Genomic DNA, 14,416 nt, shown 5'->3' with positions numbered 1-14,416 from the left:
AAAGAAAAAAGAAAGAAAGAAATCTCAAGAGAGGGACGGTGAGAACAGGTAGGTTAACACTAGAAAAGATCTTAGAAGACCGTCTGGTTGTGAAATACTATGTCTACCATGAATAAAGCTTATGAGAAAAAAATCAGGACCCTAGTTATTGAAGTTTACAGGCTACTCATTTCATGTACTGTAGGAATGTAGTATTGGGGAAACTGAAGGAAAAAAATTTAAATCTAACTTTTTTTGGCAGATTATGAGAAATAATTCAATATCTGTTCAATGGACTTTTTAAAAGTCCATCAATGTGGGGAGCTAGTTTCTTTTTACACTTAACACAAGAATAGTCCATTCTTGTTCATTTTTAATATGGCTACCTTAGATGCCATTTGCCCTCAATAATAATAATCCAATCGTGTCTTAATTATCTGAACATTCCAGGTTAAAATGTGTTTAGAGCCTGGAGTATTTGGATAATTGGCTCAATATGCCACTGTATTTTATGTGTAGAGATGAAGCAATATAAAAAAAAAAGGCAAAGGAGATACTTGAGAGAAAATTAAATCATGGGATAGGGGAGAAGATGGCTTAAGTCTTAAGCTTAGCTTCATGGGAAACAGCCTGCTCTAGTTTGGGACAGGTATTAATATTAGGGCATAAAGGGATATGAGGAGCTATGATGATACAGCTTCTCTCCATCAGATGTCCAGAACCATGTTTCCACATGGAAAACAAGTTGGGCAGCTAGTCAATGGCAGTGGGCACCATCTGTTTAATAATTAAAGAAACAGGAGCAGCGATGTCTTTGCCAAAGACAAATGAGCCCCCTAGCCTGCACACATACTTTGAGTTTCCTTTTTCCTGAGACGTATGATTCATATGCCAGCGCCTACCTGAAACATTTCAGAGTGAAAAGCCTTGATTGGAATATCATGCTAATATCCACTGGCATCAAAAATAGCGTATTAAACTGAGAAGCTTAAAATCTGGGCATATATCAAGGTTAGCAAGAAAGGAATAGTGAGAATTTTAGAATATTTCCATTTTCACTGTAGTCTACTCCCCACAATTATCTCAGTTCTTTAGAAAGAAACAATAAATCACCATAAAAACTGAACATGTAGGAGGTGGAATGTAGATATTAAAGCAACATTGTGACGGAAAAAACATAAGAATGGCATTTGTTAATGGCCGCAAGACAGAAACACTAGATTCTGTTTGTTAAACAATGACATTCTTGAGGTGTTCAATAGTATTAGAGAGGCAATATCCTGATTTCTCCCAATTCTCAACAAACATCACAACCAGAAAGTTATTTGTCCCACCAAAAGGAAAGAAGGTAGATTCCACCCCTCACTGGCATTACCATCCAGAATCTGGAGGCAGAGAAATGAAAACAACAAAATACTCTTCTTAGGTAGATGCAGAAAGCTGCAGTGCTCTAGTACCTGAAAGGAGTGTCTAGCGTTGTGCGCAGCATGTTAAATGAAATCAGACCCAACTTGTAAAGCGGGCATTGAGCAACCACATAGAAATAGAAACTTCCCATTTTCTGCAGACAGTGACTGATGCGTTCTAATTCAAGAAAGTGACAACACAGCCAAAAGATCAGGAAAATGTGGTACACACAGAAAAAGAGAATATGGAAAATGGAAAGAAAAATTCAAATTTGACTTGCTAAAACCCTCCACTTAGCCAAAGCCAGGGATTGTGTTTTATTAGTACTTTGTGAAGAGGATCTAGAAATTAACCCCACTGCATATCACTTGCATTTGGCTAAATATAGTTATCATTAAGGGAATTCTGTTAAATTCAAAAGTTTACACCCCACAGTGTGGGTTCACTCATTCTCCACTACACACCTGGCCTCCGTGCATGTAATCCAATGGGTATCTAAAATATAATTTATCCAATACACAATTCTTAACTTCCAGCTCCCTCCCGGCCCTTCCACAATCCCCACACTCAACCTATTTCTCCTTGGTCCTCTCCCACCCCAGGAAAAAAACATAACCAACTATCTAGTTGCTCAGCCCCCCAAGGAGGGTATTGCCCTCCATTCCTTCCTCTGTTTGCCTTGCTCCAGTTCCAGTCTATTAGCAAGTCCACTTGATTCTTTCTCTAAAATACAACCTGAATCTATCCACTTGTCACCATTCCTCTTATAATAACCAACCCAGGACCCATCATCATCCCTGGCCTGGACAATTGCAGTAACTTTCTTGGAGGAGGGTGTTGCCCTCCTACCACTCATTTGCTACACGACAGCCAGAGTGATGGTTTTCAAATGTGAATCCTATGATGTCGCTCCCTCCTCAAAACCGTCCAAAGGCTTCCCTGGCCTTCCTGACATCACATTTTGGGTGTTAAAGGCTGTCTCTACCTTATCTAAACAAATCGTTAAGGAAATCAGAGTGCTTTAGGTACAGGGATTCCCAACCTTGTTCACTTGGTAGCACATGCAGAAAACAATAACATTTTGTTGTCACGTTGGATTAAAGGGACGAAGCTTTTTGCAGATAAAGTCTTCAGGCCTGGAGCCTGAGAGATTATAATCTCAGGTACACCTCTAACCTTTGGCACTTTACATGGGAATTTTTGAGACATCTAGTATTTGACTCACTAATCAAATGTGTAATTCAACTGTATTCTTTATGAAGGCTGTTAAAATAAACATAGTGTAAATGCCAAGACCTTAGTAGCTTGCCAACTGCGAATCATAGTTCTTTATCACTTCTCCATAAATTCCCTCAGTTGGTCTGCAACACAAATGCATGATCTTTGGAAATGATACACACTAAGGCTGATTTATAAAATAGATGTGATCATGATCAGGCCTAGAATCCAAATATTTCCTACCATACATCGATGTGTTCTCCATCGCATCCACATCCGTTACTCTGATCGATAACATCGGTAACATCAGTAACTCTCTCCTCTGGACTTGCAAGTGTTGTTACTCTTTGAAAAGTGAATTATTCTGTAAAAATACAAATATATATTCTGTTAAAGTCTTACAAATAATGATAAATTGTGTGCGTGTGAAATCAGCATACTTTTCACTTAATAGTCTCATATACATATATATCAAAAGGTGATGTTCTATTCAAAAGTGAAGACATGCTTTGCTTCACATAATTCTTTGCACCCTCCGTGTCTCAATCCCAGTGGATTATAAGGTTACTAAGGAAGAAGGAACTCACAGGGTACAGAGCACATGAGTCAAACAAAAGAGTGTGAATGCATTTACTGTATATCTGTTTTTTTTTACAGATAGCAAAATATTATGGATATTATGAGTAATAAGAGCTTTAAGATTGCTTATATTATTATTTTAAAGAGTTTTATTAAAATGAATGATTCCACTTCTCTGCTTTAGCACCGTCAGCAAAACACACTTATTTGAATCTTTCTGTGGTGATTCAAAATCTTGTGATATCTCAGAGCTACCTTTCTAAGTAGTAATTTTCAGTTGTATTTGTGCAGGTAAGTGGTGGAGGAAGGAAAGGACTGAATGTGAACTGCTTTCTGTTCAGTAATAATTACTTTTAAAATAATCCTAATCTCTGGCTTCCTTGGTGGTGCAGTGGTTAAGAATCCGCCTGCCAATGCAGGGGACATGGGTTCGAGACCTGGTCCGGGAAGATCCCGCATGCTGCGGAGCAACTAAGCCCATGCGCCACAACTACTGAGCCTGCGCTCTGGAGCCCACGAGCCACAACTACTGAGCCCACGTGCCACAGCTACTGAAGCCCACGCACCTAGAGCCCATGCTCCACAGAGAGGCCACTGCAGTGAGAAGCCCGCGTGCCACAGCAAGGGGTGGCCCCTGCTCGCCACAACTAGAGAAAGCCCACGTGCAGCAACTAAGACCCAACACAGCCAAAAACAAATAAATAAATAAATAATAATAATATCCTAATCTCAAAATATAAGCAATATGTTGGCAAAAGCCTGAGAGTAATAAAGATTTACTCTTGTGTCTTATTCTTTAAGATCATTCACTTTAATTTAAAAACGAAATAAAAATTCTCTTCCACTGGACTCTGAATAGAGCCACACAGTAATAGTGTAAGAAAATCAAAGAACTTAAAAATTTTTTTGCGGGCTTCCCTGGTGGCACAGTGGTTGAGAGTCTGCCTGCCGATGCAGGGGACACGGGTTCGTGCCTTGGCCCGGGAGGATTCCACATGCCGCGGAGCGGCTGGGCTCGTGAGCTATGGCCACTGAGCCTGCGCGTCCGGAGGCTGTGCTCCGCAGCGGGAGAGGCCACAACGGTGAGAGGCCCGCGTACCGCAAAAAAAAAAAAAAAAAAATTTTTTTGGTTGGGGCAAAGGGTGGGCAGAGAGCATGTAATAGGGGAAGAGGTGGCAGGAATTTTCAGTAACATCATCTTCACGAGTGAATTACAGCCCATATTTACTATAATCTACAAAAATGAACTTTTCTGTTAAAGGAACACCTCAAATCCTGTTTTATGAAGAGGAATGAATTTTACTAAAATGTAAAAGGAATATGTAACAGTATGAAAAAAAAAATCTTCTTTGGGGGGAGAGTTAGAAGGAAGAAAATACAGTGCCTGCCAAGTAAATTACTGATAAATGGTCCAAGCCTGAGCTCTTTCTGACTTCGTGAGCAAATACCTCAGTTCTACAGCTGCCACTGATGTGCAGACCATTCTAAAGTTCAGAACTTAAGGACGATTTGTGTTTTCAGTTAGAGAATATTTATAGAGAAAAATTTGAGGGTTGCTTGATAGAAAGGAAAATGTAGGTATAAGCTATTTCTTTTGATAGTCCAATACCACTGAATTTTAAAGTTAGTTTTTACTTTACCCTCAGAAGTTATAATAGCACCCAAACTATTACTTTTTGTACATGTGATAGTAGGATGCCAGGACAAAATTTATATACAGCCCAGAAACATCTTTGGTCTATAAAATTAATCCTCTTTTATATGAAATCTACCAGTGTTTTTAAAGGTCAATAGAGCATTTTGAGCTTCCTTATCGTTTCGGAGGAAAGTTATAATCAGCCAGATGTCTAGAATTAGGCAATTGATGGAAGAAGAGATAAAAAGAAAGAATAGAGATAATTTAGTAATTGAAAATCTTCGCTGAATAATCCATCACCCACTGCTCTTTTCCTTTACAACCAACCTAAGGAGAAAGCATATTTAAAAATAGAATGAAATTATAAATTGGAACCAAAACTCATTCATAAAAAGATTAAATTATGTAATTCTGGAAATATCCTAATAGAACATCTATATTGTGCTCTGCAGCTTTTAAAATAATCCAAATTAATCTTCACAATGTACGTGTTGTTCGTGAAGCTTATATTATTATCCCTATTTTACACAAAAGGGAACCGAGACCCAGAGAGACTGAGATCTGCTCGAGCTAATGAAACATCAATGACAACGGAACCCAAATCTCCTGATTCTTCATTCCAGGGCTTATTAATTGCCATAACGTATTCTCTAATATAATCTGAATCTAAGAAAATTTAGAGGTCACCATCTGTCTCTCACCTAATCAAAATTCTAACAGCTTGAAAATTTCCAAAGATGGGAAGTCCCACTACTTTTTAATTGGAGTATAATTCACATATCATAAAATTTACCTCTTTAAAGGGCACAGTTCAGATGTTTTTAGTGCATTCACAAAGTTGTGCAATCATCAATGCCATCTAATTCCAGAATATTTTCAGAACCCCCAAAAGAAACTCTATTCCCATTTGTAGCCACTCCTCATTCTCCACTCCCCACCACAGTCCCCACACCTGCTAATCTACTTTCCATCTCTATGGATTTGCCTGTTCTGAACATTTCATATAAATGAAATTATATAATCTGTGGCCTTTTGTGTCTGACTTCTTTCACTTAGCATGTTTTCAAGGTTAATCCATTTTGTAGCAGGTATCAGTACTCTTTTTGATGGCTGGATAATATTCCATTGATGGACATACTGTTGCAAGTGTTCCTTTATATTCTAGATACTAGTCCCTTAAACCCCCAGAATTTAAAAAAATAGATTGCAACAAGAGGCAGCTCTCTCATTCTGTGTAATGATTCTTTCATTGTGTACAATTCTTTCATTGTGTACTTTAGTCAAAAACAAGGGGCCCCTAGGTAAAACAGCATTCCCAGTAAGGGGTGTTCGGTATATTTTGTGGAATGTTACTCAGCAATGAAAACAGACAAATTATTGATACACACAATAACTTGGATAAATCCCCAGGGAATTATGCTGAGTGAAAAAAATGAATCCCCCAAAATCACATATTATATGATCACTCTTACATAACATTCTTGAAATGAAAAAGAAATTATCAAAATGGAGAACAGATGAGTGGTTGGCAGAGGTCAGGGAGAGGGTTGAGAGGAAAACATATGTGTGGCTACAGAAGGGCAGCTGGAGGGATCTTTGTGCTGAACCTGTTCTATATCTTAACTATATCAATGCCAATATCCTGCTTCTGAATTTGTCCTATAGTTTTTCAAGATATTACCATTGGGGGAAACTGGGTAAAGAGTACATAAATATCTCCGAATTATTTCTTACAACTGCATATGAATCTACTATATAAAAAGAAAACTGTGGGCTTCCCTGGTGGCGTGGTGGTTAAGAATCCACCTGCCAACGCAGGGGACATGGGTTCGATCCCTGGTCCAAGAAGATCCCACACGCCGCGGAGCAACTAAGCCCGTGCGCCACAACTACTGAGCCTGTGCTCTAGAGCCTGTGAGCCACAACTACTGAAGCACGCACGCCTAGAGTCCGTGCTCCGCAATGAAGAGTAGCCCCCACTGGCCACAACTAGAGAAAGCCCACGCACAGCAACGAAGACCGAACACAGCCAAAAATAAATAAAATAAATAAATTTTTAAAAAAGAAAAGAAAAATGTGTATTTTGCATTTTCTCTGACGCTACTTGAAAGGGAATCGCTACTATCTTTCGTGTGCTTAGGCATGTCACTTAAAAAAACTTACCTTACTGGTTTTCTCTGTACTGTTCAGACATTGCAATTCTTTTGGTGTTTGGTTAATTTGTTTTGAAATAATTGTTATATATCATATAAAGTAAAAGTATAACTAAAAAATAGAAAATACAATAGTTTACTCTTTTAATTATTATGAAACAGTTTGTCCTAAAAAGAAATACAAGTATTTAAGTATAGTTTTATTCTTTGCTTTCAAAGATGATTTACATCGTTCACTATGAAATACACAAAATGGATGGAGCAGATAATAGCATCTTAATTGAATAAATATAGAAACAAGCACAGATGCCTCACTTAAGACACTCCACAATTCAGTCTGGATTCCAGGTCTGGTGATGCCATGATCCAGCAATTATGTATTTTTCATCTTGAAGTCAAGGTAGCTAAAGAACACTGGAGCTTGACCATTTATCCTACACTCCCTACATTTACAATGTTCTTTTAACTCGTAGATGTATTGGATCTTACAGAATCTGGGGCTATCTGTTACACTGCCTCTTAAATTCTTGCCTCCCCGAAAACATTCGCTCCAATAGGGCAATCTCATTTATGACTCTGGTGTGGCGTGCCTTGAACACAATAACTATGTTGTAAGAATATAGCAAAAGTGTCAAAATGCAGCATTTAAACAATCACCTGTAGAAACTGTAGAAGAGAAGTAATCAGTGTCTACAAATTATTATTTACTCTTAAATAATAGACTTAAATTTAGACTTAAATGCAAATACAAAAAGGAAAATGCTCAAGTCTATTATTTCTCCTACTAATATGGGGCTCACAAAAGAAGGCATCCTCTGGGCTTCTTGATATAATCAATATCTCACATTCAGGTACTGAGAGGGAAGTACCATGTTAATTAATCTGAGTTACTCTCTGCCTGAAACTGTGAGGCATTTTTTTCATCCTACTGGAACCACAGAGCTACGGTAAATTTCCACAGAAATTGCAAATTACCTACAGACCTTAGGCTCAATGATTTCCTTTAACCAAAATCTAGAAATGGGGCATTTTGAGCTCTGTAAGAATAGTGATTGTGGAAGAAAGCAATGTGATTCTTCTTCCATCCCAGAAAAGCATGACTCTAGATAAATCCAGGAATGTGTAACTTTTCTCTGATAATCACTCTCCTCTCCTTGACCTAATCTTTATATTGATTTTATTTTTTCTCTTCTTTTTTTCTTTTCTAAGGATCTTAGTCCATTACTATTAGGAACAAATTGTACAGTCTTGCTGTGATTTTTGTAATTATAATGTAAAATTATGGGTGACACATAGCTAAATGGAGTCAGGAAGAGCTTTCAGATTATGCTAAATTAAAACAATTATTATCATGCATTATGGAACTTATTCCGTTTCCTATCCTAAATATCAATTATTCTAGGGACTGAAGAAAAGCCCAGAAAAAAACCCTCAAAATACAAGTCATTTCATCACCATATCTAAACCCTGGTGAGGGTCCTTAAATTAACCCTTATTATAAGAACTTATTAAGAAAGGGGATTTATCTCTCATCTACAAATACATTTATGCCCCAATAAGAAAGTCGCAGGTATTTTATTTTGCTACTTCCTAAAAGAAGAGTTTGGGATACAATTTTGAATCAATCCATCTGAATATTCTCCCATAGAAATGTTAATCATCCTCCTGAAATTTCCATGCATATTTTTTTTTCTAGAACTTACTAAGAAGCCAATATTGCAACCCAACTGGAACCAGATTGTAGAACACAAGGATACATCCTTAACCTTATAAAAATGCCCTGGAATTTTTAATGAGCAGAAGTGGTCAGAACCCCAATCTTACATCCCATCCAATAGATGGTTCCCCTACAGCGCAGTGCTCTACAACTCAGGGCCGGGAGTTGGCTCCAGACCACCTTGGGATGGAAGAAGGCCACCTACTGAATCACCGCCACCACATCCTGCAGCATCTTCCATCCAAGTCTTCTCTGGGCCCACCCCTGCCAAACTCCCAAGGTCAGAAGAGATCCCAGCTTTAGAGCATTTCATTACAAGTTTTAAATTTCCAGTCTCTGGTTTTCATATTACATTTCAAGATCAACATCTTTATTAGTAGAAGTATATTTTTTGCTTTAAAATTTTATAACACCTTTTTCCACTGAGAAATTCAAAGCAGGCTACTGAGCTTCATTACCACACAGGCAGAAATCCTCACAACATCTCTATGAAGGAGGTGTTAAATGAGAAAGAGAAAGAGATAGGGGTCACCATCACCTCCTCTTACCAAAGCCCAATCCTCAATAATTAATGAATGAAAAGACATTTTGAATCCAGTCGTCACTGGGAGTAATTGGCATATAATTTCTCAGCTGCCTCTAAATTAAAATGGTAATAATTTAACCAATATATTTGGGCTGAAGGCTGAAATAAGTTTCCTCTTGCACCCAGGCAGTAGAACTAAGTGGGATGGGAACAGACAATTCTCTGTTACCACTAGATTGCGGAAAACTCACACGTTCTGCTCAGTAACCGAGGACTTCAAGTCCTGCTCCCAGTTACAGCTGTCCTTCTGTGTCCTCATTGAAGAGGTCCTGACATGGGTCATATTTGATCTGATTTATTTCCTTTCCTCTGTCCTCAGGTTTACCTTACGTAATATTTTTGTGTGTCCAAACGATAGCATAAAATAAAGGCTAAAATAAAAGAAGGGCTCCTTTGAGTGATAAAAGCAATAGAGTCCAGCTATCAAGATAAAATTACGTGACATGATGTATAGTTCATAGTACAGCACAGTGGTTCTCTGCCTTATATCTATTGCCCCTCCAGTGTGTGGGTTTTCCCCACACTCTCCAGCAAGCAATTCTTGGACACCAACTGGGTGCCCTACAGTTCAACTCAATTCTGACACTACCTGGTGATAGCATCAGATCCCAAGGTTAATGGCTCAATCCTGTAAGATTGCCCTCCCTCCCAGGTCCCCTGTCCCACAGCCCACCTCACCACCACATCAGAACGAGTCAAAAGCCCAGGTCATCACTGTGCTTATGACCAACCCGCTGTAGATCAGAGGTTCCAATGACCTCCTCCACAGGTTCAGCTCATTTGCTAGAGTAGCTCAGAGAACTCAGAGAAACATTTTACTTACTAGATTACCACTTTGTTATAAAAGGAACAGCCAGGTGAATAGATGCATAATGCAAGGCATGGGGAGAAGTCTCAGAGCTCCCAGGCTCTCACCGAGCCACCACTCTTCCCAAATCTCCGTGTGTTCACCCACCTGGAAGCTCTCCAAATCCTCTACTTTGGGGTTTTTAATGGAGGCTTCATTACATACACGTGATCCATTAAATGATTCAACCTCCAACCCCAATCCCTTTTTCTGGAAGTCAAGGGTGGGACCGAAAGTTCCAATCTTCTAATCACGTGGTTGATTCTCCTGGCAACCTGCCCCCATCCTTAGCTGAGGTCCAAAAGTCAACCATTAACATGACAAAAGACACCTTTCTAGATCTCATCACTTAAGAAGTTCCAAGAGTTTTAGGAACCTTGTGCCCGAAACAGGGATGAAATCCAAATACATATTTCTTATTATAAATCACAATATCACAGCCTCCAGTAATATCAATGCAGCAGATGTTGTCGGTTCCCCTCCCACACCCCATGGTTGTACGCACCAGTGACTTCTTTTTGCTAATCTCTAACTGGAGAAGTTTTCTGGTCGCAGAGAGCACTGTCTCATAGATGACGTGGCAGGCCGGAAGCTGCTAGCCTGATAGAATGACCTCATAAGGTGCAGACAACTGGGGAGCAGAGGGTGGCTGGGGCACAGCCTCCACCCCGGGACACAACTGGGGTTTCATTACACCTAAAACTTGGGCTGCTGCCTAGAAACATTGGGTGTCTCATGCCAGTAGACCAGCAGGCAAAGAAAGGAGTTACTCTACTGTACTGATTATCATGAGAAGAGAGGGTTGCTAACTGCATAATGGGGGCAGAGAGGAATACAACTGGAACTCAAGGAATTCATTGAGGAGCCTCTTGGTACTTTCGGTCCCAGGAGATAATAATCTGACAAGATCAAGGCAATTTAGGGCTGAGGGCCCTCCAGAGGTAGCCTGTGATCCATCAGGCAGGAAACTCAGGCCAATGGAAGAGCTGGCTGAGGGTGAGGAGACTCTAGAAAGGGTGGTAGAAAAGGGAGATCTGTTTTAGAAATTGTGTGTATGTGTGTATTTGTGTGTATGTGTGTGTATGTGCAGAGAGTGAAAGAGAAAGAAAAAGAGTCTGGCTACCCCTTTATAGAATCTGTAGCAGAGCTGCTTAATTTCAAGCAGGGCATGAGTGGATCTGGGTGGTGAAAGGGATGGACTGTAGCAGATGTTTTCAGTGTCCCACTCGTCAGCACTCCCTTTCCTTGAAAATGCCTACGGCCTCTTTTTGCAAGCACTGTGCCTCCCTGCCTGGGGTCTTTCTTTAGCCATAGGTTCAGGCCTGAGCCACACGTGAGATAGGTGAGAAGTGTTTAGGAGTTAATGTCCCTGTAATTGATAAATTACACTCTATCTTCCTTTCACCTCAGGTGAAAGCGTTGAGAGAGAGTGCTCTATGCTGTCTCTCAGCAGCTTCCAGAGAGACTGTGCTTCAGTTGCTTTCAATGAGATGGTTACCTGCTTTTTAATGCAACTGATTTCTTCCCCTTTCTTGTCTCACTTCCGCATTCCCCTACCAGTGTGTCCTGGGAATTACTTCCCAAACAAACTACTTGCATTCAAATCCTTGTCTCAGGGTCTGCTTCTTAGGGATCCTAACCTAAAACAATCATCTTTACTTCACTAAAATAAAATGCATAGATACCCACCTAGATAACTTCAAAAATCTATATAATCTCCCAATTTTAATATAAAGGAGACACCTCATACCAGTTATGATGGTTATTATCAAAAAGACAGGAGATAACAAATGTGGTGAAGATGTAGAGAAAAGGGAACACTTATGCACTCTTGGTGGGAGTGTAAACTGGTACAGCCACCATGGAAAACAGCATGCAGGTTCCTCAAGAAATTAAAAATAGAACTACAATATGATTCAGCAATTCCACTTCTGGTTATATAGCCAAAGATTTGAAACCATCATCTCAAAGAGATATCTGTACTTCCATGTTTGTTGCAACATTATTCACAGTAATCAAGGTATGAAAACAACCTAAATGTCTATCAATGGAGAAGGGGTTAAAGACAATGTGGTCATACCAGGGAATATTATTCAGCCTTGAAAAGAAGTTAATTCTATTATTTGCGATGATACGGATGAACCTGGAGGACATTATGCTAAATGAAATAAGCCAGATAAAGAAAGACAAATACTGCATGGTATCACTTACCTGTGGAATCTAAAAAAAAAATAAAAAGTTGAACTCATGGAAACAGAGAGTAGAATCGTAGTTGCCAGAGGCTACGGGTGGTAGAAAGAGGGAGAGGCTGGTCAAAGTGTACAAACTTTCAGTTATAAGACGAATAATGTCTGAGGATCTAATGTATAACACAGTGACTATTGTTGATAGCACTGTATTGTGTTACAGTATACTTGAAATTTGCTAAGGGGGTAGAACTTAAATGTTCTCACCAAAAAGGGGGTTCATAAATATATGAGGTGATGGATGTGTTAATTAACTCCACGGGGGGAATCCTCAACATACACACATGGCAAATCATCAGGTTGTACACTTTAAATATATTACAAGTTTATGTGTCAATTATACATTAATTAAGTGAAAAAATATAAAGGAGAAAAATTTATGGTAAATTAATATGCACTTCAATATGTAAATTGTCAGGCATTACTAAAGAAGACATAATGAAATTTTACCTATACTATCAGTTAACATGACCCCAAGAGAGACAAAAGCAGACTGACATGGGTGTGATTTATTGGCTGCCCAAATATCCATGAAATGGTTTCACAAAATGGTAGGCAATTTGGTAAATGTACAAAAAAAATATGATCCTCACTGAATATGCACTGTAGTTGATGTTAAACTGGAATAAAACATTGGAAAGGAAATTTTAATCTCTTTAGTATATAAACTAAGGAAACCTAGAGGGTTCAGATCACAGACAACGGTACAGCAAATCTACTGCTTAGTGGAGATATGTATATGTATAACTGATTCACTTTGCTGTACACCTGAAACTCACACAACATGGTAAATCAACTATATTCCATTAAAACTTTTTTAAAATATGCTTGACAATAAAAAAAAAAGAATCATTTCTAGTCTACGGCAGTCCTGGACAATTATACTCATCTCCCCTCAACTCCTTTAAAGGCGTCATGTTGGTGGCCTGAAATCAGCTGTGCTAGCAGTACTTACCCTGTAGAAATCTGCAAACACTACAAATCACTTTTCCTCCCCCAAAGTGCCAGTTGTTAAACATTTATCAGCACAGCAGTGGCCATTAGGCTTGCTAACCTGGTGTAGGGGACTGATATTAGGCAGAGAAAAAACATCTCATTCTCAGGGGTTGTGGGAAGAAGGGAAACAAAATAGAGTGAGTGGGTAAGACACCAGGTTCTCTTTCTCTTCTGAATTTGTTGCTGAGGTTTAAGTGGAGTGACTGAGAATGAAGGTGGAAGTTAGCAACAGGGACAGTTTTCTCCCCTTGTAGTAATGGAAGCCTTGAAGCCCCAAGGAGAGTGACAGGCTTCAGTCAGAGCCATGCCCGACATTGCTAAGGAGAGATGTCTCAGAGGTACTTGTGGATGTTGGGTTTATCTATCAAGCTGAGGCCATGGTTTTGGTTTCCCCTAGCCGATGTCTGGTGTTTAGGGGCCCCAGGAGTTTCTATATACCCCAGTGAAGGGCTACAGATGTGATGAGAACACCAGTAGATGAAGAGACTTGATATCAAATTGAGAGTGGGCTCTTCTATTCTGTGGGTAAAACTGCGAGGCCCCCGGGCTGTAGTGTTGAGTGCTTTCTTATTTGCCTGAAATAGTACATGAACCCACTCACTCCTCAGAATTCCCACGTCTAAGAGGCAGACTGGGGGGCACTTTCCAATGGTCTGAGAGAACAGATGAGCTGAAGGTCACCGTGTGGATCTGAGGAAGCTTCTTCCCCAATGACAAGAAAATATAGCAAGCAGGTCTCATATACCTAGTCACCATCTTAGGGGAACAAAGACAGGGGTAAAATCTGAAAGACTGAGCAATTACCTAAGGAAATACAGTCAGCACAAATGTCTTACTGAAACTAGCCATCAAAGGGAGTTGAAATTTGGAAAGAATAAATGTTCTGCTTTGAATTGAAAGAGACAAATATTGTCCATTGGTAAATTTTCGATGTCCATACTCCCCAGTATGCTCGTGTGTGGAGTGGGCAGGTATGAAAAGACTAGTGCAGTCATTGATCCAGTAGAGGAAGTGCATTTTGCTTGCACAACCCTATTGTAAATGTTTTTGTG

General features: G+C 39.5%; 1 protein-coding gene across 7 annotated transcripts in view; it reads right to left on the bottom strand.

Annotated features, from left to right (window-relative positions):
- PDE3A (phosphodiesterase 3A) overlaps positions 1-14,416 on the bottom strand; it is an 842,956-nt gene that overhangs the window by 310,158 nt on the left and 518,382 nt on the right. For all 7 annotated transcript variants that reach the window (XM_060024385.1, XM_060024386.1, XM_060024388.1 and 4 more), the window contains one exon: positions 2,848-2,968. In XM_060024385.1, coding sequence (XP_059880368.1) covers positions 2,848-2,880 — 33 coding nt within the window. In that variant the 5' untranslated portion in view covers positions 2,881-2,968. The remainder of the gene's footprint in view (positions 1-2,847; positions 2,969-14,416) is intronic.

Source organism: Delphinus delphis, chromosome 11 (assembly GCF_949987515.2).
Source record: "Delphinus delphis chromosome 11, mDelDel1.2, whole genome shotgun sequence".
NCBI lineage: Eukaryota > Metazoa > Chordata > Mammalia > Artiodactyla > Delphinidae > Delphinus > Delphinus delphis.
The sequence above is the reverse complement of the archived record's forward strand: the minus strand, read 5'-3'. Positions and strand labels throughout refer to the sequence as shown.